The 17362-nt window shown below is 50.6% G+C and overlaps 5 protein-coding genes across 5 annotated transcripts; 4 read left to right on the top strand and 1 right to left on the bottom strand.

Annotated features, from left to right (window-relative positions):
• Window positions 1-1446: 1446 nt before the first annotated feature.
• GMORB2_4191 (amyloid beta precursor protein binding protein 1) lies at window positions 1447-3259 on the top strand (the record flags this gene model as incomplete). The annotated part of the gene is made up of 4 exons (XM_035466166.1): window positions 1447-1636; window positions 1702-1736; window positions 1953-2525; window positions 2591-3259. 4 exons carry the CDS (start codon window positions 1447-1449, stop codon window positions 3257-3259), a joined length of 1467 nt encoding a protein of 488 aa, XP_035324003.1.
• Window positions 3260-4556: 1297 nt separating this feature from the next.
• Window positions 4557-5761, top strand: GMORB2_4190 (E3 ubiquitin-protein ligase CCNP1IP1; the record flags this gene model as incomplete). The annotated part of the gene is made up of 4 exons (XM_035466165.1): window positions 4557-4633; window positions 4802-5079; window positions 5140-5511; window positions 5580-5761. 4 exons carry the CDS (start codon window positions 4557-4559, stop codon window positions 5759-5761), a joined length of 909 nt encoding a protein of 302 aa, XP_035324002.1.
• Window positions 5762-9034: 3273 nt separating this feature from the next.
• GMORB2_4189 (Golgi nucleoside diphosphatase) lies at window positions 9035-11035 on the top strand (the record flags this gene model as incomplete). Its single annotated transcript, XM_035466164.1, has 1 exon — window positions 9035-11035. One exon carries the CDS (start codon window positions 9035-9037, stop codon window positions 11033-11035), a length of 2001 nt encoding a protein of 666 aa, XP_035324001.1.
• A 555-nt stretch (window positions 11036-11590) lies between these two features.
• On the bottom strand, window positions 11591-12193 carry GMORB2_4188 (Protein of unknown function (DUF775); the record flags this gene model as incomplete). Its single annotated transcript, XM_035466163.1, has 1 exon — window positions 11591-12193. The coding sequence occupies one exon, from the start codon at window positions 12191-12193 to the stop codon at window positions 11591-11593; it is 603 nt and encodes a 200-aa protein (XP_035324000.1).
• A 3667-nt stretch (window positions 12194-15860) lies between these two features.
• On the top strand, window positions 15861-16921 carry GMORB2_4187 (NUDIX domain; the record flags this gene model as incomplete). The annotated part of the gene is made up of 2 exons (XM_035466162.1): window positions 15861-15871; window positions 15979-16921. The coding sequence occupies 2 exons, from the start codon at window positions 15861-15863 to the stop codon at window positions 16919-16921; spliced, it is 954 nt and encodes a 317-aa protein (XP_035323999.1).
• Window positions 16922-17362: the final 441 nt, after the last annotated feature.

Raw genomic sequence — 17362 nt, 5'->3', positions numbered from 1 at the left:
ACAACAACGTGTACGTCTGACCACGCACTAATAATGGCTTGACGATCATGCTTTACGGCTACTACTTTGAGATGGATGTCAGGGTTCACTGCGCCGGTCACTGCCATGACTGGGAACACGTCGTTATCTGGGTAAAGGGCGATACTGCCCGGTAATTTCGTCTTTTTCACCATTATACTTGGTATTCTTTACTAAAGCCAGCCCAGATACGACGTCGCCTGCGCCCACCGGGGCTACGATGTCCGTTCCATAGACGATGTTCTTCAGGATGACGACCGTTCCAACACTGTCTACCCCAAGGAGGCGCCAGCACCCATGCCATGCGCTTTGCCGAGGAATACAACGACGCTGTCGAGAACCACCTTTCACAGGGGCCTTGTCGACTATTCTAGCTCCCCTGCCGATTACATCCGTAATGTCATGCTGAAAAATGGCTGAGGTGTTGGCAAGATTGACTTTTCCGATGTCCACATTGCCGATGCCCTAGGGAAGGTCAAAGGTGACAACGACATCATCCTCGATACCGGGAACGGTGATAACGATACCACGGTTAGCCCTTGGGCCAAACCGAAACACCTACATACATACATTATGCCAGTATCAATTACACGACATATGCGTTCTGTATTTGGCGTGATATGTCGATGCTTAGCCTGTCGCAGGCATACAGGATTTTGACACTCGTTGAAGGCATCGTATGCGCCACTGTAGGCAGATGGAGCAATGTAAGATGCAGTGTAGTTTCCTGAATTGCTCATATATATGCACTATTTTTGATTGATAGACAGAATCAACGCGATGTCTTTGCGACTGTAGTCACGTTAATTGACGATGACGTCAAAATGTTTTTAGTGCGTAACTACAAAGGCATTGGTTGTATTATTATGTCATCGTAAGGGGAAGTAGTAATAACAGGAATAATAGTGTGAGAAAATGCAGTACAAACATTTATAGAGCTCAACTTTGTCACATAGTGAAAGATACTCAAATGGGTAGAAACCAAACTGAGTGCAGAACAGTAGAAATACAGCAGATGACCAATTATGCGCATTTTCACAGCCATATGTTGATACTACTTACATCACCGGCTGGTTTTACCTCCGCTCTTCCACCGCAAATGAAAGCTTACTAAGAAATCATTATTTCCTCCTTCCACCTCTCAGATAAAAGCAACCGTCTTGAGACAAGCAGACCAAGCTCACATCCCGAAAGTTGATTGAGGAGGTAGAAGAGGAAAATTCCTGCAAAAAATCAGGCTCTCCCTCGGAAGAGCAGCACGCGCAAGCTACGTGGCACGGCGCCGAAGGGCTTAGCAGTGAAGAAGCTCACCCGAGCCCCTCTCCCGCTATTTGACGACAGCTCTCAAACGATCACGACCCCACCACAACCTCACCTCTGGCTCGTGCCCTGCCGCGACGATTGTTTCCATCGTCCGTGAAGTCGCAAATGTCTGAAGCCATGGCGCAGATGCCTCCTGCTCTTTACGGCCCGACGGAGAAGGAGAGGAAGTATGATCGCCAGCTGAGGCTTTGGGCCGCCTCTGGTCAATCGGCTCTTGAGTCGGCCAACATACTCCTCGTCAACACGGGTTGCGGTACGGTCGGTGTTGAGGCACTGAAGAATCTCGTCTTACCAGGTTAGGAACCTCCCGTCCTTGATCCCCCACGTGCATGATGGAGTAGAGACTGACCGACATCGCAGGAATTGGCAGTTTCACCATTGCCGACGAGTCTTCCGTGACTGATGAAGACCTCGGCGTCAACTTCTTTGTCGATGAGAAGTCCCTGGGAAAATCAAGAGCAAAGTGCTGCACTGAGCTCCTCGTCGAGCTTAATCCCGAGGTCCAAGGCCAGTGGTGGCCAAGTGAGGAGGTAAGCAAGACACTTCAGGAAGCTCTGGACACGCGCGTCTATTCCAGGTATGCATATGCTGACCAAACTAACGATTGGTAGGACAATTCCACCTTTGAGCAGCTCCTGCAGACATCAGAGCTCTTCTCTTTGATTCTGGTGACGATGCCGATAGATGCGTCTCGCTTCCAGCTCCTCGAGAGTTATGCGTCCAAGCACAACGTCCCCCTTGTTGTCGTCCACTCGTCGGGATTCTACTCTTACTTCAGACTCGTCCTGCCTAGCGCATTCCCAATTGTTGACACGCACCCGGACGAAACAGCCACTGCAGACCTGAGGCTACTTTCTCCATGGCCCGAGCTGACAAAGTTTGCTAAGGACATGGCGAAGGATATTGACAGCCTGGACGACCATGAGCACGGCCATCTGCCGCTCGTTGTCATCCTCCTGCACTATCTCGAATGGTGGAAGGATAGCCACGATGGCGCGTACCCAGTGGCTTACCACGATAAGACTGCATTCAGAGACATCGTGTCCAAAAGCATGAGGCGTGACAACCCCGAGGGCGGCGAGGAGAATTTTGAAGAGGCAGTGGCTGCCGTCATGAAGCATGTTGTGGAACCTTTGGTTCCCAGCACTCTCAAGCAACTATTTGATTATCAAGATCAAGACACGGTAAGTTCCTGATGCCCTACTGTCGTCAGGTTTGTTCGCACAGCTAACCCTCCCCCCCTAAAAAGGAGTCTACCAAGTCGAGTTTCTGGATCATTACGGGGGCCGTCAAGAAATTCTACGAGGCCCATGGAGTGCTACCTCTCCCTGGTAGCCTTCCAGATATGAAGGCTCAGTCGCACGTCTACATACAGTTACAGAACATATACAAGAACAAGGCTCGTCAAGATGCTAGCGAAGTTCTAAGCACAGTCCGCAACACTCCGGGAGGCGCCGATGTTGACCCCCAGGAGGTCGAGCTGTTCTGCACTAACGCCCGCTTCATCAAGCTGATCAACAGTCCCAATGACAAAGCTAGGACTTTGGCGCAGATCACGGAGCAAGAGCTGGGAAACGATGAGATTGCTTCTATTTCTGGCCCCGAAATGCCCCTCTCCCTAGTCCCCATATATCTCGCCCTGTCGGCGACGGCGCACGCCGATGAAGCTCCTACTGCCGAGGCCATCATGGTATCCATCACGCAGCGTGTCCCCGAGGCTGCCAACAAGGAGCGCATAGTCAAGGCCGCCCAGGAAGTCTCCAGAACCTTTGGAAATGAACTGCACAATGTGTCAGCTGCGATAGGTGGCATGGTCGCCCAGGAAATGATCAAGATCATTACCAAGCAGTACATTCCCATAGACAACACGTGCATCTACGACGGTATCGTCAGCCGCTGCCAGGTCCTCAGGCTATAAGTGGATAGTATATACACGTACATACAAAGAAATACTCAAAGGGACACGTTACAATAAAGACCTATGTCTTGGTGTTGGTTTTGTCTTCTCTTCTTTATCGTCCCCTACGATAACACAGGTGCATCAGCTCCTTCTTTGGGAAGAGCCTTTGCGTTTGTGATGATCGATATGTTGTATTGATCTAGGATGACTCTCATCGTGATAGTTATATGTGAGAATGTTTGCTATGTCATCCTGAGGCAACAACCTCGGTCCCGGATTACCCCTTCTTCCGGCTGCATTTGGCTGTTTGATGCAAACACATACAAACACTTGGACACAATGCTCGTATTATCATCCTGGTGTTTTTTTTTCTCCCCCCACGATATGCTGCTATATTACGCATTGATCACAGTGGGCTGGTAAGCCGTCACTAGTATCGTGAACTAGTTACTAGAGTGTGCATCCCTCCCAACTTTGGCTCATTGTTGAGCGGCACAAGAACCGGCCAACATGATAGTCCATGGTTCCTCCGAGATGCTGCCCATATACACGGAAATTATTCCTAATATGACTGCATTATCGACATGACCCCTGCGGTCACCCTCTAATTCGTACCCCGCCGATCCCGCCGGGTTTTCGAGTCAACTCTCCAGAGGCTGGACAGGTAAGTGTACGCCACCGGCTATGATGGGCAGAGAGCCAAAGGATACTACAGTTCCCGACATTGCTAATTTTCCTAATGTCTTGGCTCTACAATCCACCGAGAAGTCATACGAGTGAGTATCCCGACACAATATACCACCCTCGCCGACCCTGACAAATACAGCATGCGCTGGGATTGGAAAAAGAGCAGAGACAATATTCGCCATGACCGATGTTGATTGAGGCAACGGACATGGAAAAGGTGATGTTAGATGGGAGAAAAATAGTACAATTGGATATTACAATTCGAATATCTAAGATGCCTACAAGGAGCAGCTACCAAGATTGGTCAGGGTGAATGACACAAAATTAGCGACCTCGATTAACCGCTCCTTCCCAGCTAGATTCCTACATCATATAGACAAACACGAGATTGGGAAGGAGCCGTGGCCATTGCCATTGGCGCCAAACGCGCAAAAAGATGGAATCTGAAGGAAGGCCCAGCTTGGTAGGAAGTATCGACACAAATCATTAATGACACAACAAAGGAAATACATTGAATTCGACCTTTCCTTCCCTTGGGTGGCATTCACACGAGATCATCTGTATGACCCATGACTTTTCCAACCTTGACAACCCCCAGAAGATTTTCCAGTCAAACACACTAGACAAGATGGAGCATGTGCTAGCGTGCAACAATCTGAAATGTCGGAGTCAATTGACCCACCAGGCTCTTGTCACAACTTGCAGGTATGTTGGGGAAACTCACCCGCACAAAAAAAAAAAAAAAAAGCTGCACGCAGAGATCACTTACATTGATGTCGCCGTCAAAAGCCATATATTTTGCCTCGAATGTGCTCACTAGCTAGGCATCACCTGTGGGGAAAAGGGCAAGCGTCCGAGCTGCCCGGCGTGCAGATCTGAGCTCCCGACTCCTCAGGATGCCACTATCACAAACCTGAAGCCCACCGAGGAATACAAGACCAGTGTCCTCAGTGGACTCAGTCCAAATATCATCATGGAGTGCGCGGGCCGCGCTCTAAGCTTCTGGGCATATCAGACAACGCAGGACATATATTATCATCAACATCTATACCAGACTTTGGCGGACAAATATTCCGATCTCCATGTGCATTTGGAAAAGACGATGAATGATTCAAATGCACAAATTGAGAGACTCCAGGAGAAAGTGAACGGTTCGTACTAGTTGTTCCCCCCACAGTTGGGCGTAGATGTGTGCTGACGATTCAGAGAAGCAATGGCCGCTGAGCAGGAAAACGTGCGTCGAAGGAACGAGGATATCTCACAAGCTTACAGAGAAAAGTCCAAGAGGCTGTTGCAGGTCCAAGAGCTATATGACAAGGTCAAGTGCAAGGCCGAAATGTTTCACATCGAACATGCAGCATCCGAAGCTGTCGCCTCGACTGTCCATAACACCACTCATCAAGCAAACGACTGCTACATTGGTTCTGAGCATGACCGCAGCCTTCTGATCAAGAACGATGATATACCCGTTTACAAAAAAGCTCACTTTAGCTCTGCAGGTGGCATGGGCTCGCATCGTGTAAGCCACATACGCCACGATGGAAAGGAGCACGGGTTAGGGGCAGGGAATCCTCACCAAGAAAGTACGTGGAGTCATCGGGGCTTTGTTTTTGTCTATTCTAGGGGGAGGAATTGCTAACTTCGTTCAAAGCCTCATCAACACCATCTGGCGGTAGGACAACAAAGAGAATAGGATCTACGACATTGATGGAAGGTTACAATCTTGACAGGTATGCGGGGCCGGCCGTACATGGGCGAAACTCGGGTCAAAACGACCAGCTGAACAACGCTACGAACTTCGTGGGCAATCAAACTGCTCTACCTGGTATCTGATGTCATCCGATCTTAAGGTGAGCCATCCGCCAAGCGTTACAGGCCTTGGACGCCGTCAAGGCGATGTTGAAGCCTATCGCGGCACAAGACGGGAAGAGGGCTACGACCACCCTTGACAGTGATTCAAGTATAGCTCCCTTCCCTCTCCACCTTGTTGTTTTTCTTTTTTTTTCTTTTTCGGGTCTTTGTTCTGTCTTATTGTTACTGTTGTTTTCACTCGTGCTTTGTGTTTTTTGGCCGCCTTTTCTGCCACCAGGTAGAGAAAAAGAGATGCTGATGAAAAAGACTGGTCTTTGTCATGAATCGGGATGGGCCAGACCGACAAGTCCTTTCTCCAAGAAAGAAAGGGAGTATCTTCCGGTATGCTATATAGCGTTGGTAGTAATGTGACCTCCCTTCCTTGACGTCAAGTGAGACAAAAAGGTTAACAAGCAAGAGCACCTTAATAGCCGGCTTTGCCCGGTACCCATCTTGTCGGAAATGAAATAAAACCAGCCAGTGTTGATCAATTATTCAATTATCTCTGGAATTCAATACAGACGCAGCCTCATTGTTCGTGCATCGGTCTGGGGGGGGCTGGTTATTAAAGGGCAGCCAACCCACATGCACTGCGATCCATCTCGAAAGCAATCAAGCATACAAATCGAATACGAACCGGAACAGGACGAAAAAAATAAAGAGAGAAGAAGAAGAAAACAAAACACTACGGGCCCGGAAAATATGAGTCCAGGGAGGTGGTCAAAGGGGCGAGCATCGAGAAATATACACGAACTCCTCGCGGCAGCAGGATTGCATCCAGTCGACCTTCCCACGACAGACCCTGAATCACTCAAACCTGCACTAGACATCGTCACCAGCAACTCGAGCAAAGAATCCCGCAGCGACTCACAAGAAGCAACGAACGCCCCAAGGCTGAGGCCACGGGTGCAGTCAGCAATAGAGAGGCGAGACCTCAGCAAAAGGAGTGGCATATACTACGCGTACAACAAGGGTGGCAGTCTAGGCAGTCTGAACGGGACGCCATCGGTCATGCAGTTTGAAACAGGGAGGCATGAGGACGATAACCTGATGAAGCTGGTGGCGGAGCTGCCCCATCCCCCACCAACAGGAACAACAGCAAACATAGAAACGATGGGGAGGATGAAACAGATCCTGGATCCAAAAAAGCTCGGCCGCCATCACGAGGCTCTTGAATCACACCCCTTACGGTTCGACAAGGAATTAGATAAAGAAACGTCCCGGTACGACGACGATGACGACAAACACCACGACGAGAAGCAACATCCGCCTCAGCAGCAACAGCACACAACAGCCACTCTGCCCAGAAGCACGGGCAGTGGTGCACTATTACCACTAGCTCAGACAACACATGAACAGCAGGCACAGATGCAGGTTTCGGATACAGACTCAGGGACAAGCAACACCAGAATATCAACATCTCCGTCATTCGGGTCATCGGTCATCAGAGAAGGGAATTACTACCTGGCAGTGTCAGAGAAGCAAGGCGTGCAAGTCCTGTCATCGCAAGACAGCGGCAGTGGTGGTGGTGGTGATGGTGGCGCAGACGTGCCCCGCCGCTGGAAGATGCGTCGTCACTTGCATACGAAACAAGGAAAGGAGCTGGCCCGGATGACCAAGGCATATGTCGGGAGGAGAGCTTCGCCGCTCAGGGCACTGATTGCGGGCACGACAACGGCCACGGGAAAGGAGGGAGATCAATGAAAGATGGCCGTGCTTATTCCTTTCCGTGACGACGTTTGTGTTATATATGGTATGATTTACGAGCGATAAATATTACTGCTGGGTTCATGACGTTGAGGGGGGGGGATGGGAGATAAGGAACAGGGAGGGATGATGCGAGCCTAGGGGGGAATACGGAGTCGCATTATCAAACGAAGACCAAAGACGCAACAGGTGACAAGTAAATTTAACAGGACACATATACTTACTACGAGATACTGTCAGGCCACTAGGCTAGCAATACACTAGACTGGCAATGCCACTATCGAACATTATGAAGGGACTACATTAAGGATCATATTGGTGTGGTGGTGTCCCCTTGGATTCAAAAGCAAATCTTTGTGTAACAGAAACATATGTAGCATGGACCAAAAAACAGGCAACATATAAAAGAATACCTATGCCAACGCAGTATTACTACGACATAGGCACTCCATATTCGATATTACTGCGCGTCCCACATGTCGATAGAATTGAATAAATGCAGCGTCAGTGGCAGCATTGAGGCGTGCCTCCCCCCCCCCCCCTTTGGGACACTGACACGAGCAGCTGGATAGTTTTGACCGTAAATGGTTTAGTGTGACGTAAGTATTACGGGTCTGGTGGGTCTGGTATCCAAGAGGCTGATAGGATTGGCGGCTTCTCGCTCCCATTCGTGTAATCCAATCAGATTGCGCATATTGATCGCCCTTGTTGGATGTTTTATCTACCATTACGAGAGAAAGTAACACAAAATGAGCCGCTCTTTCCCTCTGTAACACCACAGAGTAGTATTCGTACAGGTAGGTACTCCGTACTTTGCTTCCTGGCTCTCTATTTTTGTATTATGTTCTTACCATTATTTCTGGCTCACTCTCCAGCATGCCGCATTCGGTGCGAAACATCCCATCGCCACCCCCATCTCCATCCAAGCATTCCCGTACCCTCACTTTCATTTTGACCATTCTTGGACATTTACATTTTTCCTGAATTCTTTCCCTCTCTTTCGCCTTCTTCGCTACTCTCTTATCAATATCAAAAGATTTTATCTTCCTTCTAGTGCCAACTTTCTTATTATTCTTCCCCCCTGGATTCAATCTACTACGCCGTGCGACGACAACCCTCGGCATCAGCCACGTCTCCAACGTCCCCCATTTAACTTTTAACATTCTTTGCTCTCCTGCCATCTCAGCTCCAGACTGTCGACTCCTGAACCCAAAAAAAAAGGTCCATCTAACGGCTCGCTCCGTCCTCACGATCGCCCTCTTCCTACGTCTCGCCCACGAGCAAAGAAGGACACATCGTCCGTCGAACTCACGATACTCCTCGCATCGATCGAGAAAACGATAACGGACGCCTTTCCGTCAACGGCTTCGCACAGAGACAAGCGCTCCACGGGCGGTGCGCGCGAGCAAATGGGCAAAAACTGTACGTCTCTGACCTGGAAATCGCTCCCCCTTCGCCCCTTCTACGCCGTCATTCTCATGACTCCTGCCAACATGCGACTGCCTCCCCTCCCTTCCCTGTTCGATCCAATGACGCTGACCGTCGGCAATGAATGCAGCACAATATGGCGTCATCCTCGACGCCGGTTCCTCGGGAACCCGCGTATACGTCTACAAATGGAAGAACCCGGCGCGAGCGGGAAAGGATGCCCTGCCCGACGAACTTCGTAGTCTGCCGAAGCTGAAGCTCAAAGAGAGCAAGAAGATCCACCCGGGCATCTCGACCTTTGCCGACGATCCGAAAGCCGTCGGCAAAAAGCACCTCAAGCAGCTTATCAAGGTGGCCACCAACGAGATCCCCGACTACAAGATTGCCGAGACACCAATTTTCCTCCTGGCGACGGCCGGCGTCCGCATGCTCCCCAAGTTCGAGCAGACGCGACTGCTGGGAGATATCTGCTCCTGGCTACAGACTGAAACGGACTTTGACCTCCCTGACTGTAAGCAGCACGTCCAGGTCATCCCTGGCGAGACAGAGGGCCTCTACGGCTGGATCGCGGCCAACTATATGCTCGGAGGCTTTGACCACCCCCAGACAGAGGGTACCGGTGCTGGGCAGAGCCACCCCCATACCTACGGCTTTCTCGACATGGGTGGCGCGTCGGCCCAAATCGCATTCGCCCCCAACGCGACCGAGGCCGAGAAGCACGCCGATGACCTCAAGTTGGTTCGCATGCGCCACCTCGACGGAACATCGGCGGAATACAAGGTCTTCACCACCACCTGGCTCGGGTTTGGAGCAAACCAGGCCAGGGAGCGCTACCTTGAACACCTACTCGAGCAATACGGCGACGAAGCCTCCGAGATCCCCGACCCTTGCATGCCCCGAGGCCTGCAGACAACGACAGACGGAACCGCCACAGACTCGGTCAAGAGTCCTGAGCCCCCGCTGCTAACAGGCACAGGTCAGTTTGATGAGTGCCTACGTTTGACGTACCCGCTGCTTAAGAAAGATGCGCCCTGCGAGGACGACCCGTGCCTGATCAACGGACAGCATGTGCCGGCCATCGACTTCAACGTCAACCGCTTCGTCGGCGTGTCGGAATACTGGCACACGACGCACAGCGTGTTCGGAGACAAGGACCAAGCGTACGACTTCGCAACGTACCAGGAGAAGGTCAACGAGTTTTGCAGCCGCGAGTGGGTTGACATTGCCAGCGAGGTGACGAAGACGAAGCGCAAGACATCGGAGGAGAAGGTGGAGAATGCGCGCGAGGCGTGCTTCAAGGCATCGTGGCTCATCAACATGCTCTACGACGGCATCGGCATCCCCAGAGTGGGTATCGAAGCACCTAGCTCCAACCTCACGCAGGAAGAAGACGACGTGATGGGACCCGGCAGCCACTTCCAGCCAGTGGACAAGATTGACGGTGTCGAGCTCAGCTGGACACTGGGCAAGATGCTCCTCTACGCGGCCGGCCAGGTTCCCGGCGAAAGCATGGCCCTGCCTGTTGGGTTCGGAACCAACGTCCCGTCGGGGACGCCAGACGACTTTGAGACGCCAGGCTCGATACCCCTCTTCCCCGTGACAGACGACGACACGGCCAACGATGAGGACGAAGGCTATCTCGCATATCATTCGAGTCGCTCCTCAGGCGCCATCGTCCTGGTGCTCGTCATCCTTTTCGTTGCCGGCTGGTTCCTCCGCCGCCCGGAGTACAGGAGGCGACTGATGAGCTTTGGACGCCGTCGCAAGTCGCGGTCCAACCGTAAATCCACGGGGCCGCTTGCCATTGCGGCAAGCAAGCTGTTTGGCGGTGGCCCGCACAACTACGAGCGGGTCATGGAGGAAGGCGACGCGGCTGAGTTTGAACTCGGCGCCGTCTCCGATGATGGCCCACAGTCGGACAGCAGCGAGAGCTCGCGTAAGGGCCAGTCATCTGGTCTGACGACGCCCAAGCTGAATGCCGAGCGGTTCGCCGACGATCTTCGGCCGCCGTCCTGCCTGGACAGGAACGGGCTGGCGGTGCGGACCGAGAGCCGCGAGCGACTGCACGGGGTGGGTCACCGAAGCAGAACAGGCAGTCCTCAGCGACAAAGAGTTCGCTAGGTTTGATGACTCGGACATAAAGGACCACTGGACGAATGTCGTATTTGTGTACAATGCGGTACATACAATGCGAATGTCCTCTCTTCCGTCCTCTTCTCTCGGGACAGTACTTGTATCCCCCTTTTTTGAGGCTGTATATCTCCTGCCTGTTTTTTTTTCTCTGGGAGGCGAGATATGCTTCTGAGGCGTTTTCGGTTCATAAAATAGACGAGGCCTATGTGGTCCGACGACAAATACGGGTTGTTTCTGGCAAGCTGGAGTTTCTCATGCTTAAGGGTGTGTCTCTACCATCCAATACGGTGGTATTTTGATATCTACAATTCTTGTTCGTGTAGTATACCGCATGTTGCTTTCATATTTGACTTTGATTAGTGGCTGGCAGAAATATCATGATAACATTGCTCTGTTTTCAAAAGGAAAAAAAATCAAGGTTAAAATAACCAACGTCCATCTCTAAATGATCATTACAGGTTTGTTTCCCTGGCAAATGGGTATATATATATATATACCCTTTTCTTCTCTGATGCTCTCTTTCCCACCTCGAGTAAGAAAGGATCAGTCACTCTGCTTCTCCAGAAAGCTAGGATCATTGCGGACTTTCGACTCGAACTTCCTCCACCAGTCCTCGAAGGCCTTGAGCGGAACGACCTCTATGCCACCGGGACCAGCAGTACCGCTGAAGCTAGCGAGGAAGTTGAAGGCATTTTGGATGATGCGCTGGGCAAGGATGCCGGTGGGAGGGGTATCGGCACCACCAGGATTCGAGGAGGGCGTCCCCGTCAGGGGTTTGGTAGCAGCAAGCTGCTGAAGCTGCTGGGCAACCTGAGCCTCCGGCTCGACCTCGATACCGATGACCAAACCACCACCGCCGGAGTTGTCGCCGCTGCCGCTGCCAATCTTGAACATTGCACTCTCCTTCCCCGGACCTATGCCGCCCAGGAAACGGAAATTCGGGTTCCCGGAGGCCACACCCTCAGCGGTGGCTAGGTAGATGGCCGCCGCGGTCTGGGGGGGTAGAGTCACGTTGGGAAGGAGGAAGACGGTGATGTGGCTGAAAGGTTTTGTGATGGGGAGGGCGTACAGAAAGGATGTCGGTGATGGGGCTGAGGCGGGGGAGGTGATTAAAGGGTGGCCGGTTGGAACGAGGCCAAAGGACATTTTGGGCGGATTGGGTCTATACCGGGTTCTCCCTCTCTCTCCCTTCTCTCTCCGAATTTTCTCTAGCTCTCTCTGAATGGGTTGTTTTTGTTTGCTGTGAATGTGATGATGAGTTGATTATTGTCGTGATAGTATTTTCAGTCAGGGTTAGAGATGGTTAGAGAGGGTTAAGAGGGGTAGTATCAGATTCAATAGTAGATGAGATTAAGTGATACGTCGTCGTACGATAGAGTACACGTATAAAGGTGGATTTTAGGATTGATGAGATGACGAGGAGATGAACGTCTTAACATGAAAAAAAATTATTGAAAAATAAAAAACTAGGTCATGACACACGAGACAAGAAAAACAAATAAAAAATAAAAAATAAAAATAAAAAAAAAAGCACGTAGAACGGCATAGAATGAAATTTCAGTGGGTGGGTCGATGAAGCTAGGTATTACAGAACTAGTCAACAGAACTAGTCATAAACTAATAGAGTAAGTACGCGTGTCTAGGGTAGAGAAAATTACTTGGATAGTATCACTTGGGCTCAAGTATTGCCACAGCTATCCCCCCACCCTCCCCCTACTAGGGGAAGCGATAGCCATAGAGTGACAACACCGTGCTGCACTGTGGTGCACTGTGGCCGTAGACTTGTGTGCTTTCTCTACCTATTTCTTATAGGGTCAATTTTAAAGTGCAAGTTCAGATACGGACAAAACACGTTAATAGAAGAACAGGTTAGGAACATCAGCCGCCTCATTTCTATGCTCGTTTCTTTTCACATTATAGAATGACTTTAGTCATACCACATCCTTGTCTCATCGCAAGATATTAGATGGCTTAAAGTGTATCAGGAACCCATCGGCTTAATTACAATACGTGATGAAATATCACTAGACTGCCCAACGTGAGACGACAACATGGAGGACCCAATAACGATTAATAAAAACCGAGCTTTCCATCCGATATTATGTTTGCCTTGCGTCATTCCGTGACGGATGAGCCAGATATACCCCTTTCTATAGTTTCTCCTCATTCTGCGGCCATGACCTGCCGACCCTTTGCCTCTTCCGATACCGACTCATGTCCCAGATGCCATTGAATATCGCGTTCTTTGTAAGCGTCCACTGAGATTGGTCGCCATACATGCTGGCCCGCGAAGGACGCCTAATAGACGACCCCTTTCTTATGAAGCTTTAAGTCGCTTTCATGTTGACACCTCACAGTTGCTGATTCCTCTTCTGGCAAGATTAGACCGTAAAGGGAAAACGCCTATGGTCTGGTAGATGAATACTTGGAGCATTTATACACAGATCATCCGAATACCGGATACTTTACATCCAACCCCTGCCACCGGGCTTGCAATGATGAGTATCCCTTTTTTTGAAACTGGACCTATAGGTCTTGAACCTTCATTGTGCAGTCGTCCTCCTCCATGAGGGACTGGTACATGTGTGCTGAGATTGAGGAGTCCGAGGCCCCTGCTTCTCCTGGGGCACGTATCGGCTGTCTTCCTCTTCTTCGAATCCTGCCTGGGTGGCGGGGGGATCCATAGCGGTCTCGTAAATGAGTGCGGCAGTCTTGGCATGTCAAGGACGAGTCGGCATGAAATTGTTACGGCCCATTATGCGACCTTTACGTGTACCCCACATTTTCTTACTCATCACCACCACACTCACTTACACCCGACATCACTTCCCCAGCGATCATTCATTTTTCCAATGATCACAGCGCGATCATTGCGATCATTTGCGATCACCACGAATTGTTTAGATGTGATCATTGTCAGCCACAATGATCACCCAGTATATAGTCAACCCAATCCTCTAGCTAGAACACTCTTTTCACCCCAGCTATCAATACAATAGTCAACGCTTCTATTGAACCAGKTCCCAATATAAGCACCTGCGACTGTGACTGCCTCATTGCTCAGTTTGACGCCCTGACGGCCTCGCCAACATAAAACGACATCATCTCTGTCTACCCTGTAGCTCAGAGCTGACCCAACGTCATAGAAATCCCTTTGATGTGACGCTCTGACGTCTCCACTCCATGCTGTAGCCGTGGGAGTCGGAGAAGAGGGGACCCAGCGCGGAATGGGACGGCGTCGTGAAGAGTAGGACCCCTCACACCTCGGTGTTGAAGATAGCCCTAGGTTGTCTCGCGGGAGCCATGCCGACGATGGGAATAACAGCAACTACGGCAACTCGTATAACTCGAGGACGGCTTGCACCCCCACGGAGTCTGATCTAATCCAACACCCAGCACTAGGTATTGTGTTTGCGGCTTGCTACTCTCCGTTTTCTTTTTTTTCCAACCATAGCCACGGCTACTTAACTAATATCTATCACGTAAGAGTTGACAAACGATCAGAGATGTTCTCTGACCAAGTGGCCAGAGCAGGTCAGTAGCGGAGCATCTGGATCCATAGTACGGTATCGTATACATGTGGTGACTGTCAGTACGTTATTCATCCCGTGTCCAGTATGCAGGATTTCAGCACTTATTCCCGGATATTTACGCACTAAAAGCATGTATAAAAATAGCCCAACTCTACTCCGTCTATATTTGGTGAATTATATTATCCGGTCGACATTTCTGAGAGCAAGATGGGACACGTAAAACATGAACATATCACTACAGTTGTGAAGAGAGAGCTCCTAACCAAGTGCTAGGAATACGGCATCTTATACATTAATCTATCAATTATAGTGAGTGGTATGGTCGCTTCTCGAGCTGTCGAGCTGTGCCATGTCCGAAACTAGCTGCCTGCTGTGCTTCTTGATGTAGTTCCTCGCGAGGTTGATTTTTGCATGCTCTAGTAACGCGATGTAGGAGGGACAACAAGGAATTGATGAAGAGAGAAAAGAGAGAAAAAGTTCAAGCAAGGTAGAGTCGCATTGGCCACGCACGTAACCACACAGTTACACGTTCACCATAGCTCTTGTTATCTCGCAGCGGGGATAGAAGCCGGTTCCTACTGATGAACGGCATCATCTCGGTCAAGCTGAGCATGGAGCGTCCGAACTGACATTTCAACAAGTTGCGTAGGGACGCGTTTGTGATAGAATGATAAGACGGCGTAGAGAGTCATGGTATATGTAGGCTTGCCATGATTCCGTCTGTCGTGTGCGTAATGGCAGGCCAACGATGGCCGTCATACCACGCCACACTTCCCGTTGTTCGTTGAGGTATTTTTATAATTGGTGGACCGGTAATTCAAGAAACAGGAAAGCATGTCGTGGGAGGACCGTTGACGTTTCCAGAATAGAAGAGATACATGAGGTATGGAAGTTGCGTACATATACAATGGCCCGGTAGCAGAAACCAAACGTTGGGCAGTGCAGTGCACGTGACCAGAAATTGGTGAAATGAAACGGGATCCCGATTGCGACACACGAACTACTCGTACAGGCAGGCACATCATTCCCTTATTTGGCCTTACCGAGCAACTCGATTGACTACCCGTCGTCACTTGTCATTGCTGCATTCCTCTCTTATAAGTCGCTTCATCACGCTTTTGATATCTTGAATCTAGGTCTATTAATACAGCTCATTTCTTCTCATCTTTGATACTGCGACTTTTATTCTCCTTCAACATCTTCTTCTTCTATCATATTCCCCTCCCCCCACTCTTCTTCTTATAACAAACACATTTCTGCCTCTCAACTTCCGTCACATCATGGGCAAGAGGTACATTGACACGATTGGGGACGCGGATGTGTAGGTCATCAACCTCTCTCTCTCTCTCTCTCTCTCTCTCTCTCTCTCTCCGGGACCGCCTCTGACCATATATCCAGCTTTCCTTATACCGAAGAGGCCAAGGCTGACCTGTGGACTGTCCTATGGGAAGACGACAAGGGCACGTACCCCATCGGATACATGCTCGACCGTGTGTTCCGCGAGCTGATCAAGGTGCCGCACTTCATCATCGGCGATGTGGACTTTAACGCCGATGACCGGACTGTGAAGCTCCTCCGGGGGGTCGACACGGAGCCCGAGCGCACGGCGAAGCTGGCCCAGCTGTGGGACCACCTGCGCAAGAACGACACCTTCAAGCTTCTGCGCGGGTGGCGCAACGAGCTGTGGCCCGTGTACGGCCGCGACGGCTCCCTCCTGTTCAGCATGGAGAGGGTGGCCATTAGCATCATAGGGGCGATGCAATACGGCGTGCACATGACGGCGTACGTGCGGGACGAGACAGCCCCCTTTGGCATCAAGGTCTGGGTGCCCCGCCGCGCGGCCAATAAGTCCACCTTCCCCGGCATGCTGGACAACACCGTCGCGGGCGGGCTGAGTACGGGTGAGATGCCCCTCGACTGTATCGTGCGCGAGGCAGAGGAAGAGGCCAGTCTGCCCGCCGACCTGGTGCGGTCGGGCGCTAAGCTCGTCAACGTCGTCACATACACATATGTCACCACCGAGGAGTATATGGGAGACGGCGGCTTCGTGCACCCAGAGTGCCAGTGGCTGTACGACCTAGAGCTACCCGAGGGTATCGTCCCCCATCCCAATGATGGCGAGGTCCAGGAGTTCAAGCTGTACGACGTCGACCAGGTGGCTGCCCAGCTGGCGAATGGGGAGTACAAGCACGACTGCGGGCTTATAATCATCGACTTCTTCATCAGACATGGCATCCTTACCGAGGCGAATGAGCCGGATCTGAAGGAGATTCAGCGCAGGATCCATCGTGAGATGCCCTTTCCTGGTCCTCGCTGGGACAAGTATCTTATCAAAGTATAGACTCTCTCCATCTCTCTGCGTCTCTTGTTCGTATTTTGACATCACCTATTGCTTCTTTTATTCCGGAAATTGTTAGTCTCACTGATAGCTTTCCGTTGTTTATAATAATAAACGTTAGATTGCAACTATAGCATTAGCCCCTTCCTTGGAAAGAGCCTTTGCCGCTATTGATGATTGTTGTGATATTATCTATCTAGGTTATAACCTAACACGTGGAGGTGATGTTATCTAGTGTTTGCTCTTAGATGTGTGCCCAAGGCCGCACATCCGGCGCTAGGATAACCTCTATCCCGGTAGCATTTGGCCGTTGCTATAAAAAATAGAGGTATCGAATTCCTGAACAGAAAAAGATGCCCGTGTGCAAAACACGAAAACGCCGTGGTCGTTAATATGGGAAAATAATGACTTTTTTCTTCTTAATTCGTATATCGCGGACTCTTG

This window comes from Geosmithia morbida, assembly GCF_012550715.1.
Source record: "Geosmithia morbida isolate 1262 chromosome Unknown scaffold_2, whole genome shotgun sequence".
Classification (NCBI taxonomy): Eukaryota; Fungi; Ascomycota; class Sordariomycetes; order Hypocreales; family Bionectriaceae; genus Geosmithia; species Geosmithia morbida.
Note: the sequence above shows the minus strand (reverse complement) of the source record. Positions and strands in the feature narration are given on the sequence as shown.